This window comes from Salvelinus namaycush, chromosome 7, assembly GCF_016432855.1.
Source record: "Salvelinus namaycush isolate Seneca chromosome 7, SaNama_1.0, whole genome shotgun sequence".
NCBI lineage: Eukaryota > Metazoa > Chordata > Actinopteri > Salmoniformes > Salmonidae > Salvelinus > Salvelinus namaycush.
This window is the reverse complement of record NC_052313.1, coordinates 37435428-37456714: the sequence shown is the minus strand read 5'-3', so window position 1 is coordinate 37456714 and position 21287 is coordinate 37435428. Positions and strand designations below refer to the sequence as shown.

Sequence of the window (21287 nt, the reverse complement as noted above, 5' to 3'; positions counted from 1 at the left end):
TGCCATCTCAATATAGTTCACATTTCAATCTTCGAGTAAGAAACAGTAGATATACACTAAAAGTGAGCGCACTGTTGAATATATATACACTATATGTTTCCAGTGACAAAAAATAGCATCAAAAGTAGGTAGAAAGAGATATACAAAGAGCAAAATAATTCCTTTCTTCAAAAACTTAAAATATATATCAACACAATGTGTACATTTGGTTACAAACTAAGTTAATGTGTTTCACTATTGAATATGCCATATGGGTAAAGTGTTGTCAACAAGGCAAAGATAACTAAATATACCGAAGGTAATTATATTTTTAAATATTATAGACTTATTCACAAGTAAATGTGAGGGGGTAAAGGCATACATTGCAATCCAAAAACATATAATTTTCAAAAATATTTTCTTTACATTGTTTAGTAATTTCATTGCAACATGACTAAATTTATCTTCACTATCCACATCCTATTTCAGATAAACTCTTATGTACATAATCTACACAAAAAAAGCCTGCAGAGAAAATACTTCATGTGTAGTACATATTAAATAATACAGTTTGATAAATGTCTCCCCCTCCCACTTAATTTTCAATTGTCGTTTCTACTACATCAAGTGCTCTACTACATTCAGATGTGTCGCTAGTGTGTTACAATCTAATGAGTTGTGAGAAATGTGTGAGAAAACTGGGGCACAATTCATTAGGGCACCAAACATTTATAAGTCCAAGTAGTCTTCCCTTGTTTCAGTTCATTTTCATCCGTTTGGTGCCTAATGAACAGGACCCTGGCACTATGTACTCCTCGTGCTTACACCAGCAGTGACTGTGGCAATCCCCATGACTCCAAATCGTGTGGTTCTACCCCCAAAACTAAATCATTGAGATGTTCTATCATGTAATCAGGTTACAGCTAGGGATATGGGTAATGCATTGCAAATACAGTAAATGCCTGGGTTAGTTGAAGTTCTGACTACTACTAGGAAGTACACAGACCAACATCTTTGCATCCTTACTACATTAATGTACTTTAATATGTATTTCTCACCTCATAACTGGAACTAGTAATAAATACTCTTAAATAGTATCATATAGCATGAAATTAGAATTAAGAAAATACTTTAATATCAGAAGAATAAATCAGATTGTCTTTGTTGTGCCTTACAAATACATTAAAGACAGTAAGGCTTTGGGCTGGTCTTTATGAAACATTACAAAATAAATACAACCTAAATATATCTATACATTACTCAGTATGCGGCCTTGCTCTTTCTGAGGTAGGGATTGGAGTATTTTAAATGGTTTGCTAGCGAATGTGTTACTGAAACTATCATGGTGTCTGTTTTTACACACACAAACGTCGACCCATCCATACTCATGTAAGTAAATAAATAATATATGCATGCTGTGTGTGTGTGTGTGTGTGTGTTGGGGGGGGGGGGGGGGGGGGGTGTTGACAAATCTTTTGAGGAGGGTGTAAGTACATGTACTGTGCCTTACATGTCTTGTCTTGTGGGTCAACAGACAGGCTACTCACAGTCCATGAGACAAAACCAAAAACCAGAGGGAAAATTCAAAACAGATAAACAGAGCCAGAAATATAGCCTCTAGACACATACAGAGGTCCCCCATATACAGGAGCCTCTGGCCCCATCTCCTTTTTAGTACAGAGTCTCTGGGACAGCACCAGTTAGGATTCCCGTCCATGGGCAAGGGAGTTAGCCATGGTGGGGGTGTTTGTTGGGTCATATGAGGCACAGCCTTACTTCTCGAGTTAATTTACAGCAGCAGGTTGTCTCGGCCACCCCCAATGTATGACTGTCCATCTCAGAGCATGGATGATGAGGGCTTGGATCATCCACTGTCCTGTTCAGTCTTGGGGGGGGGGGGGGTTAAGAATGAAAGAGAGAAAGAAAGAAGGAAAGAGAGAGAAGAGCATGTTAAGTATCATTGCATTACATGGCGCTTTGAGTCAATACAGACTGCAATTAGCTTAGAAATTCTTGGATTTCTTAGAAATCTCTTATATTTCCTATGTCAGTCAAGCTACCTCAAATTAGGGTTCTTGGTTTCCACTGCTACCACAAACAACTCTTATAGACAAAAAATCCCATGCTTATATCTGACATCTGGAGAGAGATAGATGTAAAACAGCCTCCTCTTACCATTCATTCCATCCTCGGAGAGATTCAAATTTTCAGCCTGTTTGTGTGTCACAACAACACACTCCGAATTATAGATGTAGGATCTTAATTTGATCAGTCTTTTGTTGCTGAGAAATTTCCTGCGCAACTATAATCCACATTTCCTGTTACTGCAGGATTATTCTCCTGCTGTAGCAAACTGGCTCAAATTAAGATCCTATATCTGTAGCTGTTTGGGAAAAAAAGCTAGACAACCGGAACAGCAATTGTGCGTCGCACCGCTCTCGCGCACACACGCACACACTCTCACACTCACGACTAGAGGGAGTCCAACCACAACTGATTTGATTGTGCCGGGTTCAAACTTTCTGCGCTGTGTTACAAAAAAAACACAGCGAGTGGCTGTGTGACTTGCACCCATTGTCTCCCTCTCTCCTCCCTGCTGGAGCGACCACCACATAACATCAACAGTGTTTATCGCTCTGTCCGTGTTGCTGAAGCTGCAATATAACTACCAGCCATTGGGGACTGAAAAAGTCTGTTACCGAAATCCCTCATTTGTTTAGGAAAAACATTCCCTATTCCCTCAACCCTTGCTCTTTTTCCATAACACATGTATGCATCACATGCATGTGACCAATAGGGCCTGACCTATAGCATATCATAATCACATCAATAAATTCAACAAACTCCGAACACCTTAACACATATGACACCAAAATGGATGCAGAGGACTTGCAGAGGACAAATAAACTCGAAAAATGGGGGAATGTTTAGGTTGCTAAGGAGGTAAAGGGGAAGTCAGACGTTTGGAATAAATTTGACTCGTTATGGAAAATACTGGAGATCAAGAAAAATAAGGTAAGGAGCAAGCACTGCGTGCATATTATGTGTGCCAATTGCCAAACAGGTGCTGTTAGATTACAATATAATTTCTCTGACCGTTTGGAACAATGTAAACAACACTAAATAAATTACAAGCATACCAGAGAGTCTTTTTTGTAAAGCCTTTATTACAGCAAAGTCTAAAACCAGTCGCATTCATTAGTGAATGCAATTTCCAAAATGCATGTTTATTTATTGTTTATGCTAATTATTCAAGAGTCACTTTGCTATTTTATTTTAAAACTAAAGGGTTGATTGCATTTTAAATCATGAATGACTTGTATGCTGTGTGATGACATGAATGAATTAATGATTGATACATTACTGTAGCTTATATACTGTAAGTATTGAAATATAGGCCTAAGTAAGTTATGGTATTAAGACTAAACAGGATGCACTTCGGCCTACAGCTCGATGGTGGTTATACAAGGTTGCTATACTAAGCCAACTAATGATAACGACATTACTTATTATTATAATAATGATTATCATAACAATAAGGAGATCAAGAAAAAGGAGGGTTATTATTATTATAGCTCAGTAGGGCGATGCGCTTGGGACGCTATCACGCCAAGCAAGCAGCAGCAGCTTTGTAGGGGCTGAGGAGGGAGGAGGGGGGTTAGGAGTACTGCAGTAGGGGGATAAAGCACCAGCTGCGGAGCTCCTCTATGCCATCTGGGTCTTCCAGAAATGGGCCCGGCCAGCGATGATGGGGGCTTAGAGAGCAGAGCAGGAGAGCAGAGTGGCCCTGCAAACCGTATTACAGAGGGCACGGTTGGGGTTGGGGCAGAGGGCCTTGTACCTCACTGCAAAGGCTCTGATATGTTGCTGTTCAGTGATTGTACATCTTATAGACTGCTTATTCACATATAGTACACATGCCACTATGGTGGACTTCGGCAGTTTACAATGCCGAAACTGAACTGCAGTGCAGCTAACAACTAAAGCAAATTTGTGAATGGTTTTGGAAGATGGTGTGTGTTTACGTGAGTCTAAGGCAGAGAGAGAGAGAGACAGAGACTGAGAGTGTGTATGCACACACCCTTTCATCCCACCTCCATAACGAACAACCTGGACACGGCGGCGGTGTCTAATCCCCAGCCACACACAGTGTGTAATCTCATCTCTAACTCTAACCCTGGCTGCAGCTGCTGAGGATAAATGTAAGGGATCGCTGCCTGGCGACGCCTGCCGCGTGGGTTATCTGGAGCCGGGAACATCCTGGCCTAGTTTAGTCACCGTGTCACAGCGTCTGCACTGCAACCGCCACCTGCTGGAAACTCTGACGCAGCAGTGCGTGTGTTTGGAGGGGATGTTTGTGTGTGATACTAAACGGAGTGAGAAAGAGAGAAACATGAAAAGAGCGGTAGCACAGAGTAAGCAAAACAAAAAAACTACAAGAAAAGGAGAGAAAAGAACACAAAAAGAGGAAAGAGAGAACAGGAAAAGAGCAGGAAAGAGTGAGAGAAGATAAGCCCGCGGAAAAGAGCGGGAGCAGAGAGGGAGACAAATCAAGCGAGGAGAGGGAGGGTCGAACTGCCTCTAATATCTCAATTTCTTTTGAAATGAAAGCAGAGCCTCATTGAGCATGCTCCCTGACTTCTACTCTCGGAACGATAGAGATAAAGTAAAAGAGGTGGGGAGGGGAGTGTGTTGTGCAAGAACAAAACACGTAACACACACACTTTGCCTGGCCCAGAGCAAAAATAATCTGTATCTGGTGTGCGTGATGTTCCACTATTCTACTGTATTTGGGTGTTCTAAACCAAAAGCAGCACTGACAAATGCTGATGATGATCTTTGATCACATCCGATTCAACACGCAATCTGGAGATGAAGAACAATCGCAGCTCTGATTCGGTCACGGATAGGATGGATATCTGAGAGAGCTGTGCTAGTGTGAGCTACTGGCTACGGCTTCATCCCCCCCCCGCTCCCCTCCCCGGGTTGATGGACATTAGACTGGCCCCTGGGCTGCACCTGCAGCAGCAACAGAGGCAGCACATGGTGTGCAGTAGGGCTGGGCAATAAATCAATATCAATAATTAATCGAGGTAATTACTTCCCTCAATAACAATATAAAACGTTTAGATGAATTTTCGATAATGTCGATATAATGTAATTAGGTACAGCAGTCCATTTCACCTCTGTGATGCAGCAGGAACATGCGGAGAAGTGACAATATGCACGTGGAGAGGTATACGCCCACTAAAAACCACTTAACACCTTGAGTGATGGTGTAGCCACTATTAACCACGAACAATTAGTGATGTAGGTGAAAAGATGAAAACAGTGGCAGTGATAGCCATGGAGAAGGAGCAGCTTCCAACAAAGAAATTATTGATAAAAAGGGTTCAACTGTTTCAGTTATTTGGAAGTGGTTTGGCTTTTTGAAGTCAGACAAAGAGCAGAGCAATGTTCGGTGCAAATTGTGCCGTAGACAGTTGGCTACCAAGTCTGGTAATACGGCAAACCTTTTTCACCATCTGAAGCAAAATCACTCTTTGGAACATGCAGGAAGTTTGAGTTTGCGTCACGTTATTGATAAACGCCCCTCAAGCACCAGCCAATCTAGGGATGTTTGCCCGAAGCAGTCAACACTGACAGCGTTTATGCCCTACAAGCAAACATAAAAAAGACACAAAAACATCACAAATGCTATTATGCATTGCATTGCGAAGGACATTCTACCAATTAGCACAGTCGAAAAGGAAGGTTTCAAGAGGCTTATCAATTTAATTGACCCCAGGTACGTGCTCCCTGGCCGCAAACATTTCTCTCACACCGCACTGCCTAAACTCTACGCCCAGTGTAGGCAAAAAGTTGAGTAACAGCTCAAGACAGATATTACGTATTTTGTTACTACTACCGATCTGTGGTCTAGTCGCATGTCCGAGCCTTATATTAGCCTCACTATATTGACAAAGAGTGGAATCTTATAAATAAGTGCCTTCAAACATCATACTTTCCAGACAACCACACGGGTGAAGCTATAGCAGAGGGGCTCATTGATGCTCTCGCCTCCTGGGGACTCAGTCAAGACAGACAGGTCTGCATTACAACGGATAGTGGTGCGAACGTGGCGAAGGCCTGCTCAAATCAACAAATGGACCCGACTGAAATGTTTTGGACATCGTCTGCACTTGGCCATTGGTCAGTAACCTTGTCAATTGTGCATATTGAAGTGATTGGTTAGATGAAACTAAATGTGCATTTTTCCCCCATCAACTGATTAAGTTAAATATTACATTTGTACATAACTAAAAGGGATTATTGTTATTTTAACATTTTATTAAAATCTCTTGATTTCTCTTAGAGAGAATGGGTAGAGACAAACGGGTGGATCGAGCAATTGGAGTGTGTAAGAAAGTGGTAGGTGCCATTTCCTATTCGTGGAAAAAGAAGAGAGACCTGGCAGTTGCTCAAAAAGAACACAACCTACCCTACCAGGTGGGGATCAAGTCAAAAAGGTGGTGCAAAGAGTACGGGAGCAGGAGAAAGCCATTTCACAGGTCTTGTCCAGTGACAAGAAGACCCGGCACTTAGCTCCCACCTATACAGATATAAATGTTCTTGAGTCCATCAACCAGGCATTGACCCAACTCCTAGAATTCACAGATGCTCTGTCCGGTGAGTCTTATGTCAGTGTGTCTTAGCTGAAGCCAGTACTACACCTGTTCAATACAGAGGTCATGAAACCTGATGATGGTGAAACAGAGCTCACCCAAACCATCAAAACGATAGTCATGGACTATCTGAATGAGAAATATGATGACCTAGCCACAGATGACCTCCTGGACATAGCCTCGTTGGTCGACCCTCAGTTTAAAACACATTACATCAAAGAGGAGAAGGTGGGCCACATAAAAGCAAGAGCTGTCTGAGAGATGGTCAATGAGGGACATGAAAACCCAAGCCCAGCACAGGGAGACGTTGCTGTTGCTTCACCACAACTGCCAGCTAAAGAGAAAGTCACTGGGCAGTTTTTTCAAAAAGCCATGCTCCACTACCACAGGTCTTACTGAAATCCAACTGGTAGAAAAGGAACTCAGCTGCTACCTTCAGTCCCCTGATGCTGACAGTGAAACCAATCCACTGGACTGGTGGAAGATCTACCCCAAAAAACTTTCCCAAAGTCAGCCACCTGGCAAAGCGCTACCTGTGCATTCCTGCGACCAGCTCCCTCTCAGAATGTGTTTTTAGCACAGGTGGCAACATAGTGACCTGCCATAGGGCAGCTTTAAAGCCAGAGACCATAGACAGACTTGTCTTTCTTGCTTGTAAGACAACAACTACCCCAACTTGTAAGACAACAACTACCCCAACTTCAACTGTGATGTGCCATGAGGCTAACAGTTATAATGCATATTAACTTGCACTATTTTATTTAGTATTTTTTTTATTTCTTACTCATGACTTGTAACAGTTTATTTGTGAGTTCTACTTCTGACAATAAATAAGAAACATTAAAGCCTTTGGTTTGTTCAGGCATTCTTGAGTCTGAAGCAGATATGAACCTTTAAAACATTATTTGATTAATATTGTGATAATTGTTTTTATATATATATATATAAATAAAATTGCACCCTATATGATACACTACTTTTTGACAGAGTGCAATGGGCCCTGTCAAAAGTAGTGCACTATATAGAGAATAGGGTGCCATTTGGGACACAGAACAAGAGCAGCAGTCACTGGTGAGTACTGGACAGTACCTTGCACGCCAGTCAAGGCAGGCTAGCACCACCCACTACTATACTACTAGACTGCACACTAGGGCTGGACATATGGAAAATAAATTATCACTATATATATATATATATATATGACAAAGGTGGGGGTTGACGGGGAGATAGTGTACGGCAGGTGCATTATACCCCTCCTCCCGGATGCAGAGCCATCTGCCACCACTCAAGAAGAGTTTGCAGTTTTCACCGCGCGCCGCTCATAGGAGCACTCACTCCCCTCTCAAGGAGTCCAAAGTGTGTGTCCGCAAGTGTGTGTGTGTGTGTGTCCACACACAAAAACACTCTGGGTGTTTACCCTCGTTGCTGCCAGCCATTAGGGCAAAACACCTGATGTCAAATGAGAGAGAGAGAGGGATTGAAAAACAAGACAGACCTGATCAGATAAAAGGCTATTAGTCTCCAGAGAGAAAGAGACATCCCTAAACCTCTTCCTGCCACTTCTACTAATCTCTGAACACCTTGTTCACCAAGGATGAGTGCCCAGGTCATGGGGTTAGCTCACATTAGCACACTCTCAGGTCATTGTGATAGGATTTACATTAGCATACATTAGTACACAGAGGTAAACAGAGTTGGTGCCCACGTGCCCTGGCCTGCCGATAAGGCAGAAAGTAAACAAACACAGTGACTGTCCTGTGACCTTTCTATTTATGCAACCAACTGTCGTCTGGATAATCACGCAAAATATCTATCCATCAACAATGTCACCGCCGAGGCCCAAGTCCTTTGACTGATTGACAGTGACGGAGAGAGAAGAGGAAGTTCAGGAGTCTGTCTGAGGGGTGCCGTTTATCCAAAAACAACCCTGTGGTGGCATTCCAGGCAGACGCACATGGTGTCGGAGGCTCTAAATACCTGGGATGGCTGAGTTGGTACTTTGTACCTAGCAAAACTGCCAAATGACAAAATATAATTGTTTTTGGATATTTTTACAAATTAATAAAAGCTGAAATGTCTTGAGTCAATAAGTATTCATCCTCTTTGTTGCGGCAAAATGTGCATAAGAAGTCACATAATAAGTTGCATGGACTGTGAAATAATAGTGTTTAACATGATTTTTGAATGACTACCTCATCTCTGTACCCCACACATAGAATTATCTGTAAGGCCCCTCAGTCGAGCAGTGAATTTCAAATCATAGATTGAAACACAAAGACCAAGGAGGTTTTCCAAAGCCTCCAACACCCAGTCACTACAAAGATACCTGCGCCCCTCCTAACTTGCCGTAGAGGAAGAAAACTACTCAGGGATTTCACCATGAGGCCAATGGTGACTTTAAAACAGTTAGAGTTTAATGTCTGTGATAGGAGAAAACTGAGGATGGATTGTAGTTACTCCACAATACTAACCTAAATGATAGTGAAAAGAAGGACGCTTGCACAGAATACAAATATTTCAAAGCAGGCATCTTAAAGTAAAACTGCAAAAAAAATTGGCAAAGAAATTAACTTTATGTCCTGAATACAAAGTGTTATGTTTGGGGCAACCCATCACAATAGATCCCAGAGTACCACTCTTCATATTTTCAAGAATGGTGGTGGCTTCATAACATTATGGGTATGCTTATCATCAGCATGGACTAGGGAGTTTAGGATAATAATGTATGTTCAGTTGACCCGTCCCTCCCAGCAGCCTCTGCAACACAGACAGGAATTCCGAGCGTGACACCTCGTCATTTCCTGGCATCTAGTAAACAACGAGCTCACTTGTTTTTCTGACCTGCGGCGCGACTAGTGACTAGCCAAATTCATGAAAGACATTGGCGTGGATGCCGCCTCCAAGGGACCCGCACATGGATGAGGCCTCACACACACAGAGAAACAGTCACATACGCTCTCGCTCTCAAACACACACACAGTGTTTGATAAAAGTGCAAGCAACTAAAAAACCCTCACCTGTCAACAAGTCTCCTGCACCTCAATGTTTACAAGGTACAATGAGCCAAAACACTGACTCCGTGTGCCTTGCCCCTGAGACTGGAACATTGGTTTGTTTATAGCCACCACAGGGACTATTCTGGGCCAGAAAACTGACACCAGGCCAGTCAGATGGACCTATGCCTTGGATGATTTATTGACGCGTGCTTGGGGCTGCAGCATGTTTTATTGCCTGCCTGCCTTTCTGACTGAGGCATGGAAGGAACAGGTGTATAAGGAACTGCCTAGGGCTGACGTGTCATAAAAACACTGACAAGATGTTCTAGCTTGCTTAGGCTGGATCCCTACTTTGAGTACAGCATTCTCACAGCACTTTCCTAAACAGATCTCTGAAGGAGATGCATTCAAGCTCTGCAGATGAGTATTTATGAATGAATAACGTGAAAAGTGTTATTATAGTAGATGTACAGTACCAGTCAAAGGGTTTGTCTTTATTTTTTACTATTTGCTATACATTGTAGAATAATAGTGAGGACATCAAAACTATAAAATAACACATGGATTCATGTAGTAACCAATATATTTTACATTTGAGATTCTTCAAAGTAGCCACCCTATGCCTTGATGATAGCTTTGCACACTCTTGGCATTCTCTCAACCAGCTTCATGAGGTAGTCACCTGGAATGTTTTAATTTAAATGCATGTGCCTTGTTAATTAAAAGTTCATTTTGTGGAATTTCTTTCTTAATGCGTTTGAGTCAATCAGTTGTGTTGTGATAAGGTAGGGGTGGGTATACAGAAGTTTGCCCTATTTGGTAAAAGACCAAGTCCATATAATGACAAGAACAGCTCAAATAAGCAAAGAGAAACGACAGTCCATCATTACTTTAAGACATGAAGGTCAGTCAATACGGAAAATTAAGAACTTTGAAAGTTTCTTCAAGTGCAGTCGCAAAAACCATCAAGCGCTATAATGAAACTGCCTCTCATGAGGACCGCCACAGGAAAGGAAGACCCAGAGTTACCTCTGCTGCAGAGGATACGTTCATAGAGTTAACCTGTCTAGGACTGGGGTTCCGCTAGCGGAACGGGATTCCGCTAGCGAAACCCCTCGCCAACAGCCAATGAAATTGCAGGGCGCCAAATTCAATCAACAGAAATCTCATAATTCAATTTTCTCAAACATACAAGTATTAGACACCATTTTAAAGATAAAATTCTCGTTAATCCAACCACAGTGTCCGATTTCAAAAAAGCTTTTCGGCGAAAGCAGAACATATCATTATGTTAGGTCAGGAATTAGTCACAGAAAGCATACAGCGTTTTTCCATCCAAAGAGAGGAGTCACAAAAAGCAGAAATAGATCAAATTAATCACTATCCTTTGATATTCGTCATCAGATTACACAATGTTTTGTTCGATCAAGTTCATATTTATATCCAAAAACCGCAGTTTACATTTGGCTTTGCCTCCAAAACATCCCGTGAATTTGCACAGAGCCACATCAAATCAAAGAAATACTCATAATAAACACTGATAAAAGATACAACTGTTATTCACAGATTTAAAGATATACTTCTCGTTAATGGAACCGTTGTGTCAGATTTAAAACAAAACTTTACGGAAAAAGCAAACCATGCAATAATCTGAGTACGGCGCTCAGAGACCAATACAACCCAAGAAGATATCCGCCATGTTGGAGTCAACATAAGTCAGAAATAGCATTATAAATATTCACTTACGTTTGATGATCTTCGTCAAAATGCACTCCCAGGAATCGCAGTTCCACAATAAATGTTTGATTTGTTCCATAAAGTCCATAATTTGTCCAAATTACTCCTTTTGGTTCGCGCGTTCAGTACACAATCTAAACTCACGACGCGCGGGCAGGTCCAGGCTGAAGTTCAGACGAAAAGTCATATTACAGTCCGTAGAAACATGTCAAACGAAGTATTTAGGATGTTTTTAAGATAAATCTTCAATAATGTTCCAACCGGAGAATTCCTTTGTCTTCAGAAAAGCAATGGAACAGAGCTCACTCTCACGTGAACGAGCATCACGAGCTCAAGGCATTCTGGCAGACCTCTGACTCATTCCCCTCTCATTCGGCCCCACTTCACAGTAGAAGCATCAAACAAGGTTCTAAAGAATGTTGACATCTAGTGGAAGCCTTAGGAAGTGCAACATGACCCATATCCCACTGTATCTTCAATAGGGAATGAGTTGAAAAACGACCAACCTCAGATTTCCCACTTCCTGGTTGGATTTTTTCTCAGGTTTTTGCCTGCCATATGAGTTCTGTTATACTCACAGACATCATTCAAACAGTTTTAGAAACTTCAGAGTGTTTTCTATCCAAATCTACTAATAATATGCATATATTAGCAACTGGGACTGAGTAGCAGGCAGTTTACTCTGGGCATGCTTTTCATCCAAACGTGAAAATGCTGCCCCCTATCCATAACAAGTTAACTGCACCTCAGATTGCAGCCCAAATAAATGCTTCAGAATTCAAGTAACAGACATCAACATCAACTGTTGTCACGACCGTCGTAATAACACTCGGACCAAAGCGTAGCGTGAAATCGGTTCGACACATTTTATTTGAAGTGAACCGCACAAAAAACAATAAAGAATAAAGCACACGTGAAGCTATGGAGTGCTTACAGGCAACTACACATAAACAAGATCCCACAAAAACCAGTGGGAAATGGCTGCCTAAATAGCATCCCCAATCAGAGATAACGCTAAACAGCTGCCTCTGATTGGGAACCATACCGCGGATCCAGCATCGGTGGCGGCTCTGGTGCGGGACTTTGCCCCCATCCAGACAACGGGTCCGTTGCCGGGTAGAACGCCGTGCCCGGACTGGGCCTCTGCGCAGAGGAGGGCCCCGGCCATGGAGCTGGGTTGAACGCCACACCCGGACTGGGCACCGGCGCAGAGGAAAGCTCCGGCCTTGGAGCGGGACTGGACGCCGTGCCTGGACTGGACATCGGCGCAGAGGTAGGCTCCTGCCATGGAGCGGGACTGGACGCCGTGCCTGGACAGGGCACCGGCACAGAGGAAGGCTCCGGCCTTGGAGCGGGACTGGACACCGTGCCTGGACTGGGCATCGGCGCAGAGGAAGGCTCCGGCCTTGGAGCTGGACTGGACGCCTTGCCTGGAAGCTCCGGACCGTGGACCCTCGCAGGAGGTTCCGGACCGTGGACCCTCGCAGGAGGTTCCGGACTGTGGACTGTCCGCGGAAGCTCTGGACTGGGGACCGTCGCCGGAAGCTCTGGACTGTGAACTGTTGCCGGAAGCCTGGTGCGTGGAGCCGGCACAGGTGGCACCTGACTGGTGTCACACACTTCAGGGCGAGTGCGAGGAGCAGGCACAGAACGTACCGGACTGGGAAGTGGCCCTGGAGGCCTAGTGCGTGGAGCCGGCACAGGTGGTACCATACTGGTGACACACACTTCAGGGCAAGTGCGAGGAGCAGGCACAGGACGTACCGGACTGGGGAGGCGCACTGGAGGCCTAGTGTGTGGAGCCGGCACAGGTGATACCGGACTGGTGACACACACTTCAGGGCAAGTGCGAGGAGCTGGCACAGGACGTACTGGGCTGTGGAGGCGTACTGGAGACCTGGTGCATGGAGCCGGCACAGTCTTTACCAGGCTGCTAGCACGCTCCTCAGGACGAGTATGGAGAGCTGACTCAGGTTGCATCAAACTGATGACACGCTCCTTAGGGCAAATGTCATTCATCATACACCAACACAACAACTCTCTCATTTCTCTCTCCTCCAATTTCTCCATCAACTCACTGACGGTCTCTGACTCCCTCCTCCAATTTCTCCATCTTCTCCCAGATTGGCGCTGGTTCACTCCTCGGCTCCGCCGACCACCCCGTGTGCCCCCCCAATTATTGGGGGCTGTTTTGGGCTTTCGTTGTCACTGTCTTCCCTTCTCTCCTTGCGTCTGCTTCCAAGGAAGTCCTCCCATTATTTCCTCCCAAGTCCAGGATATCTTCTCCTCCTTGATCTCCTCCAAAGCCCAGGATACCTTCTCCTCCTGGGCACGCTGCTTGGTCCTGGTGTGGTGGGATCTTCTGTCACGATTGTCGTAATGACACTCGGACCAAAGCACAGTGTAAAATCGGTTTAATTATTATTTTACCCCCTTTTTCTCCCCAATTTCGTGGTATCCAATTATTAGTAGTTACTGTCTTGTCTCATCGCTACAACTTCCGTACGGGCTCGGGAGAGACGAAGGTCGAGAGCCATGCATCCTCCGAAACACAACCAACCAAGCCGCACTGCTTCTTAATAAATTATGTTATGATAAACTGTAAGGTCTCCTCTTCAGGAGACCTCTGCGTGTGTGTTAAAACCTGTTTTGAGTGTTGTGACCTTCAGACACTATCAGAAGGCGTCTACAATCAGACTCCTTCGGTCTGGATCCCACCGTGGTTATCTGGTTTTCCCGAGAACACAAAGCTGCCAGAGACCTGATGAAACCAACCACCTGTCAGAAGATGCTTACACTCATTCACATTGTTATGACTCTATACTTGTGATGAAACACCACGTGACGTGTGACTGGGTACTACCATAAGCTTCATAATAATGTAGCTTATGAAATTAAGAACGCAATGTTCTTTATCTCCTAACGTATTGCACAAGTTGACTGCAGGTATTTACTTAAAAAGTAGCTACAAATATTCACTTCTTTTTTTATTTTTTATTATTAATTAAAACTTCTACTTCATCCCAATCCCGGATCCGGGAGCACCCCCATCAGTAAAAAAGCTGACTAGCATAGCCTAGCATAGCGTCACAAGTAAATACTAGCATCTAAATATCATTAAATCACAAGTCCAAGACACCAGATGAAAGATACACATCTTGTGAATCCAGCCATCATTTCTGATTTTTTAAATGTTTTACAGGGAAGACACAATATGTAAATCTATTAGCTAACCACGATAGCAAAAGACACAACTTTTTTTGTCCACCATTTTTTTCCTGCATAGGTAGCTATCACAATTTCGACCAAATAAAGATATAAATAGCCACTAACCAAGAAACAACTTCATCAGATGACAGTCTGATAACATATTTATTGTATAGCATATGTTTTGTTAGAAAAATGTGCATATTTCAGGTATAAATCATAGTTTACCATTGCAGCCACCATCACAACTCTCACCAAAGCAACTAGAATAACTACAGAGACCAACGTGAATAACCTAAATACTCATCATAAAACATTTATGAAAAATACACAGCATACAGCAAATGAAAGACAAAGATCTTGTGAATCCAGCCAATATTTCCGATTTTTTAAGTGTTTTACAGCGAAAACACAATATAGCATTATATTAGCTTACTACAATAGCCAACCACACAACAGCATTGATTCAAGCCAACAATAGCGATAATGAATAAACCAGCAAAAGATATGAATTTTTTCACTAACCTTCTCAAACTTCTTCAGATGACAGTCCTATAACATCATATTACACAATACATATAGAGTTTGTTCGAAAATGTGCATATTTAGCGGCACAAATCGTGGTTATACAATGAGAATAGTAGCCAAGCTGCCAACAAAATGTCGGGAGAAATCTTGGGAGAGGCACCTAATCTAATCGATAACTAATCATAAACTTGACTAAAAAATACAGGTTGGACAGCAAATGAAAGATACATTAGTTCTTAATGCAACCGCTGTGTTAGATTTTTTAAATTAACGTTACTACGACATACAGCGTGCGTTAAAGCGAGACCGCACCGAAATTAATGGCGGAATATGAGTTTTACATTTTTCAACAGAACAACGAATTAACATCATAAATAGTTCTTACTTTTTGATGTGCTTCCATCAGAATCTTGGGCAAGTTGTCCTTTGTCCAAAAGAATCGTTGCTCGGTTGTAGATTGTCGCCTTCAACTTTGGAATTAGCAGTAAACATTAGCCATGTGGCCCAGACGTGCCCAACTCACTAGAACGCAGCACAAATAAATATCCGAAAATCGCAATATACTGATATAAACTGATATAACTCGGTTTAAAATAACAACATTATGATGTCTTTAACACCTATATCGAATAAAATCAGAGCCGGAAATATCTAAGGGCTATAACGGGAGCTTTCTAGAACGCCATCCTGAGGTCTGTCTTGCGTCATGGCGAACGAAGGAAAGAGAGGACCTCGCGTTCCGAGCCCATTTATAAGGCCTCAGATCTGCCTAGCAACTCCATTCAAATTCTCCCTATTTGCTGACATCTAGAGGAAGGCGTATGCAGTGCATCTCGACCAATAGAAGACAAGCAAATTAATAAACTGACCTCAGAACAGCCTGCCTTATTTCAGATTTCTCACTCCTCACAGGAAAATTGCTCCAACTCGAGTTCTGTTTTACTCACAGATATAATTCAAACGGTTTTAGAAACTAGAGAGTGTTTTCTATCCAATAGTAATAATAATATGCATATTGTACGAGCAAAAATTGAGTACGAGGCAGTTTAATTTGGGAACGAATTTTTTACAAAGTGCAAACAGCACCGCCTATTGAGAAATGGTTTAAGACATTGTTTAAACAGTATTGACGGTAATGAAAAACCATCCTGTGGCTATTTACAAATACCCTGGTATATGGTATACCGCCCAAGCCTAAAGGTGATGCCATTGCGCAATGTATTAAACATGTAATGCAATGATAATTGCTATAAAAACGTGCTTGTCAATAGGAGATCAATGTAAGTTTAATGTAAACAAGCCATTATATCGACATTAATCTATATTGATATTATTTAGACCCTTCGTTCTTCACTGTCCATGTATACACTCCGCCTGCGCACTGTGCGTAATTTCCATGTGTAATTCGATCAACCAAATTCGCTCGTGTGTCTTTTCTAATATAATTAGTATGACACAGAGAATAAACACTTCTCACTTGTTTTATAAAATGGCTGGTGCCCAAAATCAATTTTGTCCTGCAGTGTCATGGTGCCTACGTACCCACCCACCACTTGTTTACTTCAGTGGTTTCAAAAGTCCAACATTCGTCACGCAGCAGGTCCGTTTTGAAGTCATGTACCACCTACGCATCTTCGGTGGTAAACATTTGAAATTCAAGGGCGCCACAGCAAATAATCTCAACGTGTCCATTTTGAAAGATGTTTTTCCCCTCATGTGTTTTTCATTATCTCGTCTATCGCAATACACATGGCAGAATAGCAAGCTGAACAGTAGTAGGATGCTGTACTAACTGAAATATCATTCATTTTTAACTCATTGCCAGTCCTTCATTCAGGTTTTCCTCTCATGCAATATAAATCCCCTTATTGTTGTTGACAGTGACAGCACCCTCCAGTATAAATGAGTGAAGCCATAAACTAAAATGTCCATGATCACCAAAGAGTTGGACACATTTTTCACCCCAAACATACCATCAAAGTATAGTCTCTAAGGCAGCCAGTCAACAAGCATTTAAATTATTTTTTCCCATGTCTAAAAATGTGTTGATTTAATTATCATCATGTTTCTTCATATAAAGTATGGACAAAGTTGTTTTCAGCAACATTGCCATAAGTATATGACCACTGCAGACCTCTAACCCTACCTTTACAAACTCTGACCAGCCATGAAATGGACAGCTAAAACAAACACACACACACACACACACACACACAAACAAACAGGAGCATCACTCACCTTTGACAGTGGTTGCCGCCTCCTTGAACCCCAAACAGACATACGGCGCGACGTGTAATCCATGGAGGGCTCCCTTGCATGTCCCTGTCCCGGTTCTCCATTAGGTTCAGGGCAATATAGTTCAGTCCATTCTGGAAGCCCGCAGAGTTCTCTCTAATCATGGGGCTGTCACTCTCCTCGTCTGAGCCCTCGCTGCTCCGCACCGACAGGTTCTCCACCGAGCTGTGGCGTTTGGCATTCCCATGGGCGAACGAGGGGAACACAGGGGTGACGGTAGCCGTAGAGGAGAAGGTTTCGGAGCTGTGCCGCCTGCGCCCATGGGGGTCGGCCCAGATCACCTTGGCGGCCTTGTCAGGATCCACGGGGTTGACGGCGCCAAGGAGGAATACCCCAATGCCCACCGGGAGGCTCTGCTCACCCAGGGATAGCCTCTTCTCTCTGGCACTGGGGCTGAAGATAATAAACAGAGTTCATATGTATTACAATACATGGTCTATTACAAAACATCCATAGATAGATGTGATATAGAAAATATTTTATACTTATCATGAACTCAATCCACTTACAAACATAACATAAAGTGCCTGCCGTGCAAGGGGAATCTATCCATCCTATTCATAGTTTGAGATGCTTTTCTATAACTAGCCAAATAACGTTGCTGAATAATGTATTTATAACTGACATTATGGCTAGAGTACTGAGTGTACCTTGCTGAGGTCTGAGGGACGAACTGGGGAGGCTTGTTGGCCATTCCAAGTCCAAATGTCATCTCGGTGTACTCATCCTTGCCTCTCAGGGGGCACTTGGAATCCCTCTTCGATCGGAGATGGTACACTCCCTCCCCATCCAGACAAGGGCACAGGGATAACTCAGGGACCGTGTCCAACCGTCCGGCAGGGGTGTCTCCGGCCTTGGGTGAGTGCGAGACGATGTGGTGCAGGTTCACGTAGTCGGAGAGAGGGGACCTCGGCTGGCTGCCGATGGAGCCCGGAGACGACTCCTGGCTCTCATTGGATGCTGACAGAGAGGAGTACTTGGTGCTCTCACTGAAGTCTATGTTGATATACTCGCCCGGGCTCCTAGGTTCCCCGGGCAAGAGGTGCTCGTTCATGCTGGGCAGGATCCTAAAGCTGTCGAGAGACAGCCGGTTGGGTCGCCCCATCCTCCCCTGGTGGGACGTCAGGCTCTCAGTTCCCCGGCTCTGTCTGATGGCTGAGGGCACCGAGGAGTTGAGCGTGGCCGCATTGGTCATCACTGAGTAGTAGTCGTCTGACTCCCCACCTAGCGACTGATGGCCTTGGGGGCTCATCAGGACGTATTGGTCATTAGTGTCCCCCACCTCCTTGGAAGTCTGGTGGAGTTTGGTGGGGCACGGCAGGGAGTCTGCGGAGTAGATGGAAGGCTCACCACCCAGAAGCTGCTCCAGGAAGTAGTCCGGGGAGGTCTGCGAGGTGGTGTAAGCAGCGTTGCTAGGGGACATGTTCATGTAGGTCGAGCGGCTGTCAGGGCTTTCAATGGACGACTTAGAGCTGCACCACATCCTCATGTAGCCGCTGTCCTCCAAGGAGCCTCCGCTGCTGGGTGAGTTGGTCCGGTAGCCGCCCCCGTCCTGGTGGATTTGGGCCCCGGGGTTGATGATCTGCTTGGGAGCCGAGACACACATGGGGCTCATGGGCATGTAAGCGTCTGCCTTGCTGTTGTTTCCCCCGGGCGGCGCTGCCACACCCGTCATCATAGGCATATAGCCATCGTCCCCTCCTAGGTTACCGTTGGATTCGCCTCTCTTTGGGGAGGCGGAGATGGAGCTGTTTCTGGAGTGGTGCCCGCTGTTGTTGTGGTGGGCAGCCCACAATAGGGTGTACTCATCCAACGAGGCAGACGACAGCTGAGCGGGCACCCTGTGTTGGCGTGGTGTGGTGAGAGAGTATGTCCTCTTCCTGTACGCCTTCTGCGATGTCAGGTCCTCCTCCTGGCACGCCCGCTGTTGGTCATTCGTCCTGTCCATAATCATGTAGCCACACAGGTCGTTGGCCTCCCAGGAGGGGGGAGTGCTGGAGAGGGAGTCGTGGGTGTCACTCCTGGTGAGGGGTAGGAGCCTGGAGGTGTCGCCTGGGCTGGAGCTGTACTCGTCGCATAGCATAAAGCTTGCGTCACTGAGGGAGCCTGAGATGGAGGCGCTGCAGCTGAAGGGGCGGTGGACCGCATCAGGGGTGGGGAGGGTCCCACTCATGGGAGAGAGGCAGATGGAACTGCAGACTGAGGGGGGGGAGTTGGAAACGGGCAAGGAGCGGCTGTGCTGGAGGCTGGACTCCAGTATCCGGCAAATGCGTCCGCTGGAGAGCGTACTTGACCGGCTTAGGGGGATCCGGTTGGAGAGGGGACTGGTGGGACTCCCGCTCATAGATATTGACATAGACACTGGCCTGACCATGCTGCCATCCCCCCCATTAGCAGTTCTTATCCGACAAGATGTGAACTTGCTCATTGGGGATGTGGCCACTATGCTGTTTGTTCTCGACCTCCTCACCAACCCTGTCTGACTTGGGGGAAGATTATTCAAGTTGCGTCTTGTGGGCACTGAAATGGGGTTGGTTCTAGCCGACTGACTCTTACTGCGAGGTCTGAATTCTGACAGCTCTTTCATGGCTTTCATCGCCTCCAGGATGGTTTCGTGGATGTTTTGCGCAACCACCGAGTCGTCAGCCTGCATCCAGAGCTCACCGGGGCCAGTGACAGCCGACCTACCAACCTCGATGAAGAAAAAGCTGTCAGAGTGGCCACATCTCCGGATATTCATGAGCTGTAAACTGACAGCCGCAACCTTCGAGTTCAGTTTCACAAAGCTGATAGTCCGACTGGATAAACACAGCCTAAACACCCCTATCAAATGTTTTGTTTGACCCAGTCCTCTAGACTTCAAATTCACTTGCCATACCTCCTTGTGAAATGCAGTGGTTGGCGTGATCATACCGTAATTCGCCTCCTCGAAACAGAAAAGAGAGGTGGAATTAGACGTGGGGCTGTCATAGACTTTCCCCTCTTCGATCATATCCGACAACACTCGAAACCAGCTCTCCTGCTCCTGCTCGTTTTCGGCTGCCACTGCAAAGTATTCGTCCTTGGTGTAAAAGGCGATGAGGTGTTTGTGCTTAGAGTCAGCTCGCTTGTTTATGCAAAGACATGAGTCCAGCAGTATCACCCTTTTAGCAGCCGACTTGTTTTTCCACTTCTTCTCGCTCTCGTAGTATTCCAGCCGGGCAGGAAAGCTCTCGCTGGGTTCTCTCAACACGAAAAAACGTCTGTGTCCATGCTTCTGTTTCTTTAGATATCCACATTTCTTAATGTTATTACTGTTATTGGTCACATTAGACAACATCTGTCCTCCACTCGTTGGAGGACTCGCCATTCTGATGCGCACGCTTTACTTACTTTTAGAGAAGTTGTTTGTGCTATTTTCCAAAGCACCGAAAAAACTAATGTAAATCCGCTTTAATTATTCCATTACCCGACACAGGTATTCCCTCCCGCTGTCTGCAACAGTTAAGCACCAAATAACACCACCGTGATTGCGCTGGAGAGAAAAACAACATGTGACGTTATTACATCCAGTTCTGGCTTGCAGTAAAAAGTAGAAGAAAACTACACACTCATAAAAGGCAGCGCAACGTTGGAAAGGCGTGCCTGTCAATCTAGCCAATTCTGCCCAACTCATTGGTGGAATGAACGAACAGCTGGTAAACGGGACCCGACTCAGCAGCCATACCCTTCCCTTCTCGTTCTTTTAAACCCGCCTACTATATTACCCGTTTTTCCTTTCCATGTACATATAGTACAGCAGATATCACTGTAACGTAGGGTAAATGTATCAAAATAGCCAATTAACGCCTCCTTCCGCTACATTGTAACGATGTAATAACCGAGTAAGTGTCCAAATGCA

The 21287-nt window shown here is 44.5% G+C and overlaps 1 protein-coding gene across 1 annotated transcript; it reads right to left on the bottom strand.

The window, feature by feature from the left end:
* On the bottom strand, positions 1 to 20981 carry LOC120051209 (insulin receptor substrate 2-like). Its single transcript, XM_038997947.1, has 3 exons — positions 18058 to 20981; positions 17351 to 17800; positions 1 to 1864 (listed from the first exon to the last, which is right to left on the bottom strand). The coding sequence occupies exons 1-3, from the start codon at positions 20754 to 20756 to the stop codon at positions 1735 to 1737; spliced, it is 3279 nt and encodes a 1092-aa protein (XP_038853875.1). The 5' UTR covers positions 20757 to 20981; the 3' UTR covers positions 1 to 1734.
* Positions 20982 to 21287: the final 306 nt, after the last annotated feature.

Excerpts from the sequence above, each read along its gene's own strand:
- LOC120051209 (XM_038997947.1), bottom strand. The coding sequence starts at position 20,756 with ATGGCGAGTCCTCCAACGAGTGGAGGACAGATGTTGTCTAATGTGACC. Across the intron at positions 17,801-18,057 it reads GTCCCTCAGACCTCAGCAAG|CCCCAGTGCCAGAGAGAAGA; the intron begins GTACACTCAGTA and ends TATTATCTTCAG. Across the intron at positions 1,865-17,350 it reads GGCGGCAACCACTGTCAAAG|ACTGAACAGGACAGTGGATG; the intron begins GTGAGTGATGCT and ends CCCCCCCCCAAG.